General features: G+C 44.9%; 2 protein-coding genes and 1 non-coding gene across 6 annotated transcripts; 1 reads left to right on the forward strand and 2 right to left on the reverse strand.

The window, feature by feature from the left end:
- Nucleotides 1-1,150: 1,150 nt before the first annotated feature.
- CUNH17orf58 (chromosome unknown C17orf58 homolog) lies at nt 1,151-8,525 on the reverse strand. Of its 2 annotated transcripts, none has more exons than XM_062612616.1 (5): nt 8,252-8,525; nt 3,867-4,490; nt 3,680-3,760; nt 1,938-2,129; nt 1,151-1,420 (listed from the first exon to the last, which is right to left on the reverse strand). In XM_062612616.1, the coding sequence occupies exons 2-5, from the start codon at nt 4,069-4,071 to the stop codon at nt 1,233-1,235; spliced, it is 666 nt and encodes a 221-aa protein (XP_062468600.1). In that variant the 5' UTR covers nt 4,072-4,490; nt 8,252-8,525; the 3' UTR covers nt 1,151-1,232. The 2 variants fall into 2 exon arrangements, with proteins under 2 accessions (XP_062468600.1, XP_062468599.1); XM_062612615.1 differs by lacking the exon at nt 8,252-8,525 and adding an exon at nt 6,438-6,659.
- Nucleotides 8,526-8,603: 78 nt separating this feature from the next.
- Nucleotides 8,604-8,676, reverse strand: TRNAR-CCG (transfer RNA arginine (anticodon CCG)). The gene has a single exon. It is a non-coding gene; the product is annotated as a tRNA-Arg (tRNA).
- A 431-nt stretch (nt 8,677-9,107) lies between these two features.
- On the forward strand, nt 9,108-16,231 carry KPNA2 (karyopherin subunit alpha 2). 3 transcript variants are annotated; one of them, XM_062612617.1, is made up of 11 exons: nt 9,108-9,378; nt 11,074-11,189; nt 11,287-11,424; nt 11,505-11,593; nt 12,401-12,669; nt 13,801-13,895; nt 13,995-14,258; nt 14,871-15,104; nt 15,191-15,373; nt 15,480-15,629; nt 15,728-16,231. In XM_062612617.1, the coding sequence occupies exons 1-11, from the start codon at nt 9,198-9,200 to the stop codon at nt 15,818-15,820; spliced, it is 1,812 nt and encodes a 603-aa protein (XP_062468601.1). In that variant the 5' UTR covers nt 9,108-9,197; the 3' UTR covers nt 15,821-16,231. The 3 variants fall into 3 exon arrangements, with proteins under 3 accessions (XP_062468601.1, XP_062468603.1, XP_062468602.1); XM_062612619.1 differs by lacking the exon at nt 9,108-9,378 and adding an exon at nt 10,253-10,323; XM_062612618.1 differs by lacking the exon at nt 9,108-9,378 and adding an exon at nt 10,258-10,329.
- Nucleotides 16,232-16,550: the final 319 nt, after the last annotated feature.

The raw sequence follows: 16,550 nt of genomic DNA on the forward strand, positions 1-16,550 counted from the left end.
GATGTTAAATCAAGATGCAGATGTGTATTAGCAGGTAGAATTGTTAGAGCTAACTTTGCTTCGAAACAAAATGCTTGTAGAAGAAAATGCTTCCTCTTCCAGGTCACATCATATATAGCACTATATGGTTAGGGTTTGTTTTAGCTAGGCTGCGTTTTCCCATTTTTATATATAAATACATATCTCAGAATCTCCAGCCAACTCGCAAAGTGAGGAGATGCCTTTGTTTAATATCATTACATAAACTTTTTGGATCTTCCAGAACCCCAAGAACATCTTATTAGTTTCTTTTTAAAGACTTCACTATTTGTGAATACTGACTCTTGGGACAGCAAACGTCACGATCCCCTTTACAGCGGTGTCACAGGTTCTAACATCCCTCCATGTTAAAGGCCCTAAAAGATTGTATCTTTGATTCAAAACATAACTTTACTGACATGAAAGTACAAACTCAGCAATACTTCTCATGGGAAAAGGACATTCAGTTCATGGCTCTAGGGCTGAGATTTTAAGGAACTGACAGCGTAACCAGGCGTGCAGTTGGGCTCATTTTGCTTTCCTTGGCGTGAACTAGCGCTGTTAATTGTAAGCCTAATTGGGCATTTGTGTTGGGCAGTTACTTGATTTGCTTTCAGTTAGTGTATTCATACAGTTACATAGCTATTTTGTATGCTTCATGTGAAAATCCAGCTCTGTTTGAAGAACTAGTGTGGGGTTTACAAGTAGCATGGACATCTTTAGGGATACCAAAACAGTACAAGTGGTACTTGGTTTTGTTGGTTTCTTCTGGCTCAAATGCTTGTAATACTTTAGGCAGAGTTGTGTGAAAACACTATGGACATCCTCTACAGCTAAAGGTGTGGTATCATCTAACATTTCTTCAAGGTTAAGGGTTTCAAAGTGCAGTTACTTCTGGTATACCTCCAGAATTTTACTTTACAGTTACTACAGATTATTTAGGGGTACATTAGAGTGGGGGAGGCAGTAACAACCTGTGGCTCTGAAAACAGATGGAGCAAATGAATGTTCCCTAAATGGAGTTTTGTGCTAAACTTCACAATATGTGGGTACCTAGTCAAGATATTCCATTAGTGTCTGCTAAAGCACAAGAGCAAGTGTCCCAGCACAACCAGCTTCGTACATAACTACCTTCTGCTGTTGCTAAACCACGGCCTGGTGTATTCTGGTTGGTGAATTCTGCTGCTGCCTGTCAGAGGGATGTTCCTGAAGCCTTATCTGCACTTGGTGTGAGCCGCCAGCACCTTGCGGTTCCTCTTCCTGTTGAATCTCTTGACGTAGCTGCTGCCGCTCCGAAGCAAACCATCCCCCGGGCTCAGGCGCCCTCGCAGGAAAGGCAGCAGGTCTGCAGAGATCTGTCGTCTCTTGTGGTAGATCTGACCCATCACAATGTACCTGCTGCCTGCAAAACAAGAGACTTCTGTGCCCTGGAGAAAGCATGGATTCATTCACTGGACTGGTGCTAAGGGCAGCAGGTTTAGGAACAGATGTGAAGTTGTACCCTGGATGTGTGGCTTAGGACAGCGGCACCCTGAACATCAGCATGGCTTGTGGGTTTGTGCTTGCATGGAAATGATGTCTTGTACTGCAACTAGAAGCTATTTTTGGGAAAATACTGGTATTTGGTAAATTTGCATTTAGGAGGAAAACTGGGCTACTTAATGTCAATCCTGAAATCTCTTGCAATCATTTTGCAACTGGATAAAGCTAAGAAAGGACTCTGCTGTTAACCTGACTTCTTCAGACAGCTGCTTCTCTTCTGAAAGTTTAGAAGGGAAAATGACCTCCAGTTTAAGAGTAAATACTTTTTCCTCCCAAATTTTCAGAACAAGCCAGGTTAAGCCTATTAAACTAGAGCAGGCTCAAACTGCCCTGCATGCAGGAGGAATAGTGCAATGGATTTAGCTGAAATTATTTACCAATTTTCAAGTCCAGGCACGGTTTACTGCAGTTGAAAGTATCCACAACTAGAATGTGAACTCGAAAGAAGAAGGCATCAGGAGTAGTATAGAGGCGACTCATCTTGTACAGTCCATCGTTGTTTACCAAAAGTGTGATCAGGTGGATGCCGTTCCCCAGTTTTTCCATGTTATAAACAATCCCGTTCACTGCTGGTTTGAGGAAGTGGAAAAAAAAAGGAAGCATCAGGTTATGTATCCTGGTGGTAACTCAGGGCACATGTGAAGGCTGTCATTTAAAACACTGTGAAGTGTCAGGAATTCTCTGGCTCAGTAGTGGGCAGTCTTGAAAATAGGAGTTGCTTCAAATCAGCACATTTGGTGAGATCATCACCTTAGTTCTTGGTGAGTTACTAACCTTGTGCTTTACAGGTCTGAGATGTTTCTTAGTGGCGTTTATAAGATGTTTCAAAGGAAGTGATGTTTTAGTGCTGTTTTCCAAACAAAAATTGGATGTATTTACCTAACAAAGCAAAATATTCAAATTTAAAACTCAACAACCTGCTAATGAAACACTTTAGCTTTTGAAAGAACAGGCCCTTGTCATACCAGGAGGCCAGCACACCAAGAGGCCATGTTCTACCTTCAATCACATCACGCTCTCCGCCCAGTTTCTGGTTTTGACAAGTGCTGAGCTGAGTACAGGAGTCAGAAAACAATAAACGTGTTAGGCAGGTAAGGCACACAGGGCTTCTGGTGTTACACCTGCCTCTCTGAGCAGGAACTTCAGCCATATTTACTCTTTAATCTGCGCTGTAAATGTAAGGAAATGAAAAGCTCCTTCCAGTCACTCCAGGGACATCGTGGCTGACCTGTATTTTTCCTACCTGTCCTTCTCAGTTTAAGAGACACGAGACAGCCGTGTGTTAAAGGCTAAATGCACACAGGCCAGGTCACTGTCAGACCTACGTTTGACAGGAATGCATGAGAGTGGTAAAAATACAGAATGTAGCAGTTGTAGAAAGCACTTCCTGACTTCTCCATTTAGGGAAAACAGATGTCCCATAACGTGTTTATATTCTACAAATGGAAACATCTGTTACCCCTAGGCATGTATTTTGCTTATCTCTTAAAATGCTGTGAGAAAAAAGTTGGTATCTCTTTCACAACTTCGGAAGCACAAGGCAAGATTTCAGTCAGAAAACACTGTTTCTTATACAGTACAGCAATGCCAGGCTATTTTCTACCATCTTCAGCTACATCAACTTGGACACAAGGACTAAAGACATGGAATCCTAAGGAACTTTAAGGCAGATCCTTTATACAGAGAGGATCACAGTTTTATTTTTGTTTGGTTTACCGTTTTATTGTCATTTGAAACTTCAGCCTCCCCCAAATCACAAACACATTCTCAATAGTAAGAGGTAAGTAACATGGCTACAATGCTTAATCTTAGAGTATGTAAAGCAATTGATCTTTTTAGTTCTGTTGACCAGCAGCAAGAGCACCGTCTTCCTCCTGGGAATGGAAAGGGAGGAAACACTAAAAAGAGCAATACTAGTCTAAGGTGGGGAAAGGGCAATGTAAAACTGCATTTGTCTTAGTACATCTGCAGAGAGCTGTGATGGGTCCTTTTAGTGTACTTGGTCATTATTTAACAGTCAGTCAAACAGTGTCTTAAAAGCAGAAGTGAAATGTCAGCAATAGATGAACAAAGGTGGCCTGTGTTTTGTTCTGTGTGGTTCATGGTGGACACAACTTACCAAATTCACTCGTGCAGTAGGCCTCCACTTCATCTCTCTCTTTCCTGCACTCAGTCAGACATGCCTTCTCCTTATCACCATCTAGAATAGGCACACAGGCTGAGGGACAGGGTATTTCATCCAAGTTATGCCCCCCAACCTTCATAAAGTTCACAATATCCCTTGCCAAAGCACTCTATCCTCTTACCTTTCTTTAGCAAACTGAGGTGGTACAGCAAGCTGGATGACTGGCGGTTGGTGACCCAGGAGGGTTTGGTGATCTTTTGGAAGGGATCGGTATGTTTGTAGGGGACAATCTTGCCTGGTCGGTTGAAGTGATCCAGTGCATTAGGATCACCTGCTTCCAGTGCTCCAGAGTCTGGAAGGAGATGAGCCTCCACTAAGGATGTCATCTTGTGATAGGAAGACGCTGCGTGGTGGAAGTGAGCCGAGACACTGTTGGCAGCCTCAGCCAGCCGCCTGTCCGTGTGCTTTCTGTTGGCGTGGTTGGAGTCAAAGGAGGCAGGAGCAGGCCCCTCAGTCGTGCTCTCCAGGGGCAGGGCCCCTCCATACTGCAGGAGGTGTTTCCTCAGCCCCGTGCTGTTCTCTAGAGCAGGTTTGGTGCGTTTCTTTGAGGAGAGGAAGGTGATTTCAGGAGGTTTTGGCTGCTGCAGATCAGCGGGAGGCAGGAGCCAGTGTTCTGTGTGGTTCTCTCTGGTGCTGCTGCTGCTGCCCCAGGCTGGCAGTTTGACGTGGCCTGGTGCAGTGCCTGCTGAGCTATAAGCATCTTTGCTGAGAGTCTGATGTTGTTTCTCAGCGTAGGGCAGGGATCCTACACATGAAAAAATGGAGACAGAGAATTAGCACTTCAAATTTTCTGTTCCATGTGCTTCTGAATGGGAAGTGCCTGGCAGATTGGAGGCTCTAGTCAGTAAGTGAGACCTTCAACAATAAGGCAATATAACTGATAAATAGTTCAACAGATAAAATATAGTAGAGCTCCTTGTTGTTCTGTGCTCAGAAATGGAAGGCCCAGCACAGAGAATGCAGCTGCATGAGCAAAACACAGATTTGCATTTTTACTTTATTATTGTTGCAAATTAAAAACAAACCCTTTTCTCAAAAGCCTGAATCTCCAGGGAGCATCTGAGGAAACAAGGTTCACATTGCCATTTGGGATGCTTGTTTAAAAGACCATGACAACAGAACTATTTGGTTTTCCCATCCATGGGATGCCTTATTGACAATGTCATCTGGTCTCTTCAGCAGCTTTGAACACTATTGAAAAGATCTTTATCCACAGTTTTGTATCTCTGACTTTTCCACTACGGAGCTGTGCAGTAGCAGTACTGGTAGCTAGGCTATTGCTGCTGAGTAACCATTATTGCAAGGCTTTTCTTAAGTTGAGAGGACAAAGGTTGAGAAAGAGAGGAAGTGTCTGTGAATCTAGTGAAAGATGGAAAGGCTTAATGACACTGTTCACACAAGCTGGGCAGTCACCTAGGCCTTCATCTATACCTTCACCTTGATCACTTGGATCTCACAAAGGAAAATGACCTTCCACCTAGCCTGGGAAGAGAGAAATTCCCTCTTGCAGTACATTTTCCTTTTACTTCAGTCCTCCACTGCATGCCTTTAGTTAGCCAGAGAGTTTTAAAACCATTCACCCACACACAGCCGCTGTCTGGGTGTTCACTGTCTGTGGTTAACATCATGTGGGAGGCTGATCCTAACTCCTTATGTGAAAAGAGATATTTGACATACACAGATGAACAACGTCCTGGTTTATCTTCTATAACTGACTCAACTGCTGACCTTGCCACTTCTCCCCCTTTGCTCTCACCAGCTGCTGTCATGGGAAAGATTCTCTGATATCTGGGCTGGCCACACATAAAGTCAAAAGAATGCTCATGAAGAACAGGGTGGAAGAAGTCCAAGCTAAAGAAAGCAATAGGCAAGGGTGTTTTGGAGATGGTTCAATATGAAGCTGTGATCTCTGAACAGGTGTTTTGGATTTAGTGTTATCAGTATACTTCTCTACCAGTTTATCATGCCTTCTCGTATGATCATAGAATAGTTAGGGTTGGAAAGGACCTTAAGATCATTGAGTTCCAACCCTCCTGCCATAGAGTGTAACAAGAAATAGTTCATTTTTCTCTACTCAATCTACTCAGAACGTTGAGGATCATTCTCCTACACCAGCATACTCCTGTCTAGTTCTTGCAACCTAAGCAATACAACTGCAACATAATCAGCTCTTTCCCACTGGAATAGATGGATATTTCTATTCTGCCAATGTGGTACTTAAATAATCTCTTTAGGACAGGTACTTAAATAATCTCTTTAGGACAGCTTGCTGCAGACATACATAAGCACAGAGCATGTAGAAATAAATTAGAAACCTGGAGTTTACAGGTGAGGAGAGGGAGGCTTAAAAGGGAAAAGTCAAATACACATAAAAATCCCAGAAGCAGAAGCAAGTCAAACTCCAGCTGCTGACTGATGGCTAGCAGGCTTCATGGAACTGGCTGCCTGCCTGCTTTTGGCAGGTGCTCTTAATTCTTTCAAACACAAATCAAACATTGCAATTTACATTCCCACCCCACAAACATGTTGAAGTGTTTCTCTCTTGAGCCCTTACCTGATTACTTCTACCACTTGCTGAAAAGACCACAGCTATAGACGGCTGCTCGGGCAAGAAATGTAGTAATGTGTTCAGCCTTCCCTGATCCCAAAGGCAAATATGCCCCAGCCCTGCTTCGAATGTTAACAGACTTACCGGCCACGGAGCTGGAAGATGATCTGATGGCAAAGCAGAGGAGCCACAACACTTTGGTTGTCATTTTGAAGTAAAGATTTTCCAGACTCCAAATGAACTGGAGTCTTTTATGCCCTTCCCCCGATTCATGCTAATGAGAGGCAGCCTTAGGGGAAACAGGAATCACTCACTGGACAACCCACTGGAGCAAAACCAAGCTGCTGCCTCCCCGCTAGCCTCCCACTGCCCCTGCCTAGGACATCCCCTTTCTCATAGACACACCGCTCCATACTGCCTGCAGTCACCTGTATCTCCAGGAATAACATATGGATGGATGTTTTTAGCAGCAGATTTTTATCTGCTTTCTTTCGCATTTTGTAAAGGGAATCATACAAAACAAATACAGTTTTATTGGATATGGAGAACTACATTATGAAGTGGAATTAAGAGATGCTGGAATGTGCATCGCCTCTGCGCTTCAGTGTATGCAAAAGGTGTTCATTACAATGGAACCGATTCAGGAATTTCTGGCCACCTCCAATTATGCAGCTGGTAATGTCTTTTAGTTTAAGGACCCAGTTTCAGTGATTCCCTTCAGCCTGGAAAATGTATTAGTTACTGTCCAGTCCAAGGGAAAGCTCTGCTGACCCCAGGTACAGCTTTATTTTTAAATCCGTATTTGCTAACATAAAGAATTTGGCAAATTTTCACACTCCAAGCCACCCCTGATTTGGATTACTGAACTAAGTAGGCTTATTTCTGTGCTCCCAGTTGAAATGGGTGACCTTATTGCTGGAAAAGGTGTCTATTCTGACAGTTTATCTCACTAGCTGCTACTGGATGTCATGAAAGTTGTGAAGTCATTCATGCCTTTAAGGTGCAGTGAACAATTTAAAACCCACGTAAAAGCACTATATCCCAGCTCTGAAAGCCACCAACAGAAAACTTACCCCTCACTAATGCCTGCATCATGTGGCCCTGCTACTGCTTAAACACTGTTTGTTTTGTGCTGCTTTAATTAAGCAGTTTAATAGAATTCTTAAAAGTTCAGGGCTTTTCCTCAAGCTATGGGGGGGGGGGGGGGGAATAGAGAAAATTAGCCAGAATGGTGTGCAAAATAAGTGAAATTTTAACACATCTGTTACTCGGTGTGTTATGATTCTATTGCAGCATTTATTGGTCCTTATTTCCTGTTATTTTGAACATGTTCATTCCAGAAGTATCCCAAGACAGCTATAATGGAAATAGGAATTTAAAGTAAGGATGAGGGAGAGGTGAGCTCGTATGTTCCTGCTGTTCCTCATCTCCCGCACAACCAGTCTGCGTACCTGTGTACCTGCAGCAAGGGAGAGCTGTCAGGAGTGTGGCAGGCTCGCTGCTGAGGGCTGTGCTGAGGATGGATAGACGGACGGACACCTCAACGTCCTGACAGCCTGTGCTCCAGGGAGTATTCTGTTTAACTTAGCTGGTAGTGTAATCGAATATATTCATGTATGGCTGTGCCTGTTAATGAGTTTCTCCAGGCCGCACTTGGACAGGATCCTGTTCAAAGTGACAGCAGTGGTGTTTGGGGTATTTCTCCTTCTCCAGAAGCTACAGGTCCGCCGGCAGCAGGGGAGAGGCGGAAGTTTTGCAGACAGGATTCCTTGCGTGAGGAAAACCGGGACCGGCGGCACAATGGCCGTGTCCAGGAGGCTGTGGGCAGCTCTGCTGGCAGCCGGAGCTCTCCAGGCTCCGGTTCCCCCGCGCTTTTACCACAACGGCTGTGGAGGGCCCGCGGCGGGACAGGGCCCAGCCCGCCCTCAGGCCCGCCCGCCGCGGACACTCATCCTCACCTCTGCTCCGATCGCCTGACGCCTCATCCTCCCGCCGCAGCCGGGCGTACGCGCTCCACGGCCGCAGTACCCCCGCGGGAAGGAGGAAGGCGGCGGCGGCACCACCAGGCTCGGTGGCGCCGGGGAACGGCAGCGGTGCCGGCGGGCAGGGCAGGCGCCCCGCTGACAGGGCGGCGGTTGCGGCGGCCGCAGGAGGGCGCGGCTGAGGGAATCTGAGGCAGCGCCAGGGATCCTGGCTCCGCTCCGAGGCTTCCCCACCGGCCTCGGGTAAAAGTGTTAGGGGAGCCGCTCATAGCGCGCCCGCACGTCCTCTGCGCTGAATCTACCGCAGCACCGCAAAACATCTACGGCACGACCCAGATGGGACTCGAACCCACAATCCCCAGCTCCGGAGGCTGATGCCTTATCCATTAGGCCACTGGGTCACCCAGCAAAAGCTCCCAGCGCTGCATGGTAAGAGCCCCGCCCGGCCGGCGCTGGCTCCGCCCCTCGCTGGGCTTCCATGTTCCACCTGCTCGTGACAGAGAGGCCCCGCCCACCCACTCTTTCACCAAAGCCCCGCCCCAGACCCTCCCGTCTTACAGCCCATTGGACAGGGCGATCCTTTCGCCACGCCTCCTTGCAGCCCATTGGTCAGGGAGCTACCCTTCCGCCACGAGCCTGTTAGAGCGGCGCCAGCCGGCTCATGCTGTCAGCCCCGCCCCGCCCCGCCTCACGCGCTCGCTCTCGCGGGTCCCGTCACGCGCGGCGGCCGTTGGCTGCCTCAGCGCGGCGCGAGGGCGGTGTCCTGCGCGCGTGCTCGCCTGAGGAGAGCGGCGTGGGGTCCGCCTCGCCTCAGCAGCAGCTTAGTCTCGGTGGGGCTGTTCGCACCCATTTCCTCCGCCTTGTTATCGCTTTCCTGCATTGATAACAGCCTTTCAAGCTGTGGCACCTCCCATCCCAAACCATGTGCACCCCACATCGGCTCACAGACACCTCGAGTTTCCAGGTCGGAGACAGCTCTCTTCCTGCCCAGGAACACCCATCCCAGAGTCCTGCTTCGCCCAGGTTCGCTGCTCCGGACCGCAGATTTTCCAGACATTTATGGACTTCCTTCACAGCGGCCCTTCGATCCTTCTGTACAGCAGGTGTTTTACCTCAGTTTCTACTTTTGAGCTGCCTTTTTCCTTTCAAACTAGGCCTTTTCAACATCTCCACTTCTGACGTACTTTCTCCTCTCTTGACTTCCCTGCTCTTGCTTAAATATTTTTGTGATCTTTATTTCATTTTTACAAAACTCAGAACTGTAAGGCCCCAAAACAGCAATGTAAAAAGACATTGACAATTCCTCCTCCTCTGCATACATCTTTGTCAGCCTCTGCGTGCATCTGCAGATCAGCATAAACGGTTTAATGTAGTGTTTTACCACACACCAGTGTCAATGTGCATCTCTGACACTTCTCTGAATTGTCCATGACGGATGTTGAAATGACGGTTCCTGACAGAGTCATGTTTTCCCCCAGGTTTTATGGTTTGCATTTTATCTGTGAGACAGGGTGTTCTTTTGTGTTACATCCCTTGGAATTGGGAAACAATCCCAGATCTGCTGATTTTCTGGGCATGACCCAAGGCGGGTATAGGGCTTTTTTCTTGTTCAAGGGCGGGGGGAGCTCAAGAAAAGCCTGAGGTGACCTGATGGTTGCTGAGGTAGAAATTGGGCTGTATGTGAGGAAACGGCACGCTAACGCCATAAACCCCTCAAGAGCGTGAAAACTTCCCTGTTCGCACCCATCCAGCGGTGCAGCACCCCCGCCCGCCCGGTTCTCGGTCCTCGGTGCCCCCCGGACTCCCGGCCGTAGGTCCCCGGTACTCCCTCAGCACCGGGCCCTGTGTAACTACAACTCCCAGCATGCCGTGCGTTATGAGCTTCATTTCAAACTGGCCAATCGAGAGGTTGCTATGGCTCGAACTGGCCAATGGTAGCGCGAGGGCGCGGGAAATTTAAATCCCGCCTGGCGAGGTCGTGGGCAGTGCAGCGTGCTCGCAGGCGGGGAGCGGTGCTGTGCGGTAGTGGACTGTGTGCCGACTCTGCGGTGGAGGTGCCACGGGACGGGACGGGACGGGACGGGACGGGAGCGAGAAGCCGGGTGGGGCGACGGGGGTGCAGGCCGTACGCTGATCTGTCGGAAGGGACTGAGCTCTGTTGCCGGTAGGGCAGGCCGGTGGTCCCTACGGACTTTTTCAGGTCTTCGTGGTCGCAGACAGCCACCTGGTAGTGCCTTTCAGAGCGGGTTGTGTGTGCCGTCTAAGTTGTGACTGAAGCGAAGCTAGGTCTTTATGCAGTGGGTCACCGTGGAACCGGCCCATGGTGCACGGACCTACGTCGTTACCGGCGTAGCTGGTGCTACATGCTGCTGGCTGCAAGCCCTTCCTGGCGGGAACTTGCTTAGTGCGAGATCTTGCAGTTGCTATAAAAAAGGCTCGAGATGGGACTGGATGGGGTGCCCGTACACTGTAGATATACGACACAGTGAAAATAGTACTTAAAAGTACGTGTGCTGTCTGCGGGAGGCAACAGCAATCTTGCTTCTAACAATGATTCTGTTAGTGTTTGTGGCTGTGTCTTCAAACAATGTATGTAGGTCTACTGCTTTTTTGTTAATGCTAGAGCTTATTGTGACATCTAGGTGTTTAAAGAAACAGCTGCTATGTTACTTGATCTTGATTCAAGTCAGAGGCTGCTATTGTATCTAACATGGAAAAGTGTCTTATCAAGTACTGATCCTGGTTTTTAAATTGACTTCTCATGAAGTAAACTTGCTGTTTATTTGCTGTGTTTCAAGGCTTGGTTTTACTTGTTTCTCTCAAAAATCTAATAAGCAAGATGTCTACTAATGAGAATGCCAATACGCCATCAGCTCGACTGAACAGATTCAAGAACAAAGGAAAGGATGCTACAGTGAGTATTTTGATGCAATTAATACTTCAGCTAGCCATTATCTCTTTAAGCATGAGTTGTAAAAGCTGAGAACTTATTATGAATGTATGTCCTCCAGGAAATGAGAAGGCGGCGTATTGAAGTTAATGTAGAGCTGAGGAAAGCTAAAAAAGATGACCAGATGCTTAAAAGGAGAAATGTTAGCACTTTTCCAGACGATGCTACTTCTCCCCTTCAGGAAAATAGGAGCAATCAGGTAAGTGGGTATGTCGAACAGGTATGCTTAAGACACATGCCTCTCCCAACAAAGTATTCATGTATCTTTTTATTGTACAGGTTTCAGCACACTGGTCAGTTGAAGAAATAGTCAAAGGAGTTAATAATAATAATACAGAGATTCAGCTACAGGCTACTCAAGCTGCCAGGTAAGGAATTTAGAGGTAAGCTATTCAGCTGCACAAGCCAGTTTTGAGCAACATAAAAGAATTGGCTTATGAGCTGTAGTGTCTGCACATGGTAGCAGCTATGGCTGCTCTTATCAGACAGTAATTCAACAAATACCTGAGTCAGCCTTATATACAATGTATAGGTATGCTTACCTTAGTTGTAGTCTTATTGAAACCATATGGCTCTTTTGAGAGGTAAAACTGCCTGAATATTTTACTAGGAAGTAGAAATTCTTTCTAGTGGTTTTGAAGTGTCAAAATAAATAGTAGTCCATCTTGGAGTTATAGGAGTTACAATAAGAAATCCTTTGTTATAACAAAGATACCTTTAAACTGTCTTAACACCTGACTACGATATTTGAGTGCAGTGATACACCTTAGAATTACGTGAACAGGATGATGACAGAGGTTTGAAGACTGCAAAATTTTCTTTCTCTTTCCAAATCTAAAACCTGCTTTAGCAGGTTTATATGCTGCTTCTGGCAGTCATTAAGTTTTCTGCTGTGAAACCTCTAGCAATTCAGATGTATTATGACTTGTAAGTCTGCTTTATTTCAGAGTCTGAGCAGAACCTCTCGTATAGTGAGGACATGCCAAAACCAATGTTAACACAGGTTTAGGAACCTAGCGCTCAGCTTGTCTGTATTTCTTCATATCATGCTGTGTTGCCTTCCTGAATGTTAGGGCCATGTTAAACCTTTTCCTTTATAAAATACAGATCTTTATACTGTTTAATCTGTTATTCAGATCTTTGCAGCAAAAATAATGCTTTGCTTTCCTCCTTAGGAAACTCCTCTCAAGAGAGCAGCAACCGCCAATTGACAGCATAATTCGGGCTGGTTTGATTCCAAAGTTGGTCTCCTTCTTGGGTAGAGCAGACTGTATTCCTATTCAGTTTGAATCTGCCTGGGCGCTTACCAACATTGCTTCTGGCACATCAGAACAAACAAAGGCAGTAGTAGATGGAGGGGCTATTCCAGCCTTTATCTCGCTGCTGGCCTCTCCTCATACTCACATCAGTGAACAGGCTGTGTGGGCACTGGGAAATATTGCAGGTATGTCAATATGCTACACAACTGTATTTCAGGTATGTTCCCTTATTTAAAATAGTAGGACATTACTACTGAATGTCATGCAGCACGCTGAGTGTCTGAGAAACTGCCTTAATGGTGTTCAAGACATGCTCTGCAATGTGGAGTATGCTCTACAGACAGTACTTTATCTTCAGACCTGGTATAAGATGTCTCAGGCAATGCCTGGCAACCTATGGGGTGTACTATGTGGGCTGCTTCCACACTTCAGTCCAGTTATGATAGAGCTATGTAGGCATGCTACAGCATAGGGCTTTGTCACATATCTTGTTGGCTTTGTGACTTGCCAGTCAGCTCTGGTCTGTGTTGACTAGAAGAGGGAAGGGAGGAAGCAGATGGCACACATAACTGTGTATATGATGGCCGATATACCACGCTTTGAAACGGCTACTTACTGATGTGAAAGTATTAATCTTAAAGTTTCTCATACACCTTTCAGGATTACTTCATCTGCCAGTGTTGGATCCCAGCCTTTTTTTTAAAAAGTCAATAATATAGTTAAATATGTTTGCTGTATTATGATGTTTTCCAACATCTGTGCCTTAAAGAGAATAGTGAATCTTCAGCACAGAGGAAATGAGCTCATAGGAGTCCTGTTTGATTGGAGCTTTAAAGTTTCTCCTTAGAGTTCTTAAACTTAATTACAAGGTACTTTTTTGTACCTTGCAATAGAAGAGTTCAGTCAAACTTCGGCATTCCATGTGCGTTATGTTATAAACCCCAATCATGCAACCAATGATTATCATGCATTGGAAGTCCCATATTATGGGAAAAGCTCTGTTCTAGTGGTAGGACTTAGATATGTTTTCAAAGTAACACATAAATCCCTGCTTAGTTATGAACTCCAAGAAAAGCTGTATAGAAAACATATGCTAAACTACATCTTTTTCCAACAGAGAAAAAAGTCAAGCCACTGAGGCTAGAAAAACATATGCTTGGCATATGACTTAACCATGGCAATTGTCATTTTTCCCTCCTATTTCTTCTTATCTAGCCCTTCTTAAAGCAGTAGAAGAATTCATTCTCTAACACACAACCATGTGCATGTGTCCCTCTATTTTGGTCTTCATCTGTCTCTTTTTCTATTTTTCCTAGGGGATGGTTCTGCCTATAGAGATCTAGTTATTAAATTTGGTGCAATAGAGCCACTGCTGAGTCTACTTGCTGTTCCTGATCTCTCTTCCTTAGCTGTAAGTGTGCAGTATGATCCAAGTTACAATTACTAATAAGTGGGTAAAAGAGCTCAGGTAACTGAACAGTTGCTAACCATTTATTTCAACCCTTGGCAGTCTGGATATTTACGCAATGTTACCTGGACCCTCTCAAACCTGTGTCGTAATAAGAACCCTGCACCACCCATAGAAGCTATTGAGCAGATTCTCCCAACTCTTGTTCGGCTCTTGCACCATGATGACCATGAGGTGTTAGCAGACACTTGCTGGGCGCTTTCCTATCTAACAGATGGTTCCAATGACAGGATAGAAGTTGTAGTGAAAACTGGGTTGGTGCCACAACTTGTGAAGCTCCTGGGATGTAGTGAACTGCCAATAATGGTAAGCTATCAGACATGCAGATTGCTCTTGCTTGATTTGAGTAATGGATAAAGCTGCAGTTAGACTAGCATTCATGTAACTGAATGCTGCTTTTTATACATAAATCAGATGCTTGGTTCTAGGCTTTGTGTAGGTAAAACTTGAACTTTTATCTTTCCTGGAGACTGCCCTGCATGAGATAAACTACTGATGTTGATGCCTATTGAGCTTCTTTACATAATCATTGGATTTAACACACAAGTCAGCACAACAATTGCCATCCTTTAAAGCTTGCTTTTAACTCTAAACTGCTGTTACAAATCCAGATTCTAGGGACTGTATTTGGAAGTGGGTTCTGTGAACACTAAAATTGCCATATAATAAAGCTGCATTAATACTTGGAAGATAATTTTCCTAAGCTCTGTAATTAGTAGTTTGTAGATTGGCCTTGGAAGGTTTGCAGTTCTAGTATGCTTAATGTCTGCCTATGGTATGCTAAAGGAAGTTAAAACTCATCAGTAATAACATATCATGCTGTTAACTCGACAGGCTTGAGCATAGGGACATCAAGTATGGCTGTATTCAAACACAGATTTGATGATCCCAATTTTCCTGTTTTCATGTTTGTTTCAGACTCCTTCATTAAGAGCCATAGGAAATATTGTCACTGGTACTGATGAGCAGACACAGATTGTTATTGACTCGGGAGCACTGTCTGTCTTCCCAAGTCTCCTCTCTCATCATAAAAACAACATTCAGAAAGAAGCAGCATGGACGATGTCCAACATCACTGCTGGGCGCCAGGATCAGATTCAGCGAGTTATAGACCATGGTCTTGTGCCTTATCTCATTGGTATTCTGAGGAAGGTAAACAAACACTGTATTTATTACTCTGAAGCTTTTGCTGTTGCTACTACTATCTGTGTTCAAATACCCTGCATTTATCTTCACAGGGGGATTTCAAATCTCAAAAAGAAGCTGTGTGGGCTGTGGCGAACTACACAAGTGGTGGAACAATTGAGCAGATTGTGTACCTTGTTCAGGCTGGTGTTGTTGAACCACTACTGAATCTCCTCTCAGCTAAAGACAGCAAAATTGTGCTGGTTATCCTGGATGCCATTTCTAACATCTTCTTGGTATGTGGATGCAGTATACTCAATCACTGTTCAAGCTGTTGCTAATAGTTCTCCAGTAGCTGGTGCCATACTTCTTTCCTGAGGTTATTCCATGTTTGTCTTGCAGGCTGCTGAGAAGATTAATGAGACTGAAAAACTTTGCCTTATGATTGAGGAGTGTGGAGGTCTAGACAAAATTGAAGCTCTCCAGTCACATGAAAATGAACAAGTGTACAAAGCCTCGTCCACCCTGATTGAGAAATATTTCTCAGCAGAGGTAAGTATCTGCAGGACTTTTTTTTCTTTTCCATTGTTGCAATGATTACTAGGTTAATATGCTACTGCTATTTCAAAACTCTTTTCCCTTCCTTCTAGGAGGAGGAAGACCAAAATGTTGTACCAGAGTCTACTGCTGCTAGCTACACTTTCCAAGTTCAGGGCAATGCTCCAGATAATTTCAACTTCTAGATTCTGTGTATGTTGCAACCACCTCAAACTTGTTTGGCACACAAGTGACTGCCGCCTCTTTGTCTTAATAGTTCCTCTTTTTACTGTGGTTTTTTTGTGACCTGTAGCACTTTGTCCAACTGAAACATACTTGAACAGTTCAAAACTGTACATATGTGAATTTCTAACTGTAAACTTCATTCTTTCTGATATATACTTGTAAATACTTGTTCTCTTTTTGGCTCTTACTGTTCCTGTTGGGGAGAAGAATGCAAGTGAGTGGGCAATACAGGCTTCTCGCAAAGCACAAGCCACTACTCTGCAAACCTTCTGTTATGTTTTACATAACCCATTATTGTAATCAATACACTGAGTAGGCTTTTAAAGAGGGTTTATATTTGAAGTTCAATAAAGTGATATCAAAACGTTAAATTTAACTGTCAATTGCTTTCTCAGAAGGTGACTTACGGGGTAAGTATTCTTCATCAAAAATTTAGAATGGCAAAAATGCAGATCTGAACCATTCAGCTCTCAAGACTGGTTTTAACCTTGGTCACTCCATGCTCCCACTTCTGTATATAGCAGTCATCTATTACTGCAGAACAAACAAACTGCTGCTTCTCTCCAGATATCTCTTACAGAACTCTGATTTGTTCTACCATGTTCATAACTGAGCTAAACTATTTTCTGCCTTTTAAAGACTGTAGTAATACTAAACTGTAAGTACTAGTGTGGAGGAGAGGTAAGTACA

The sequence above is a fragment of the Pezoporus occidentalis genome, unplaced genomic scaffold (genome assembly GCF_034315485.1).
Source record: "Pezoporus occidentalis ecotype Australia unplaced genomic scaffold, CSIRO_AGI_Poc_V1 ctg160, whole genome shotgun sequence".
Classification (NCBI taxonomy): Eukaryota; Metazoa; Chordata; class Aves; order Psittaciformes; family Psittacidae; genus Pezoporus; species Pezoporus occidentalis.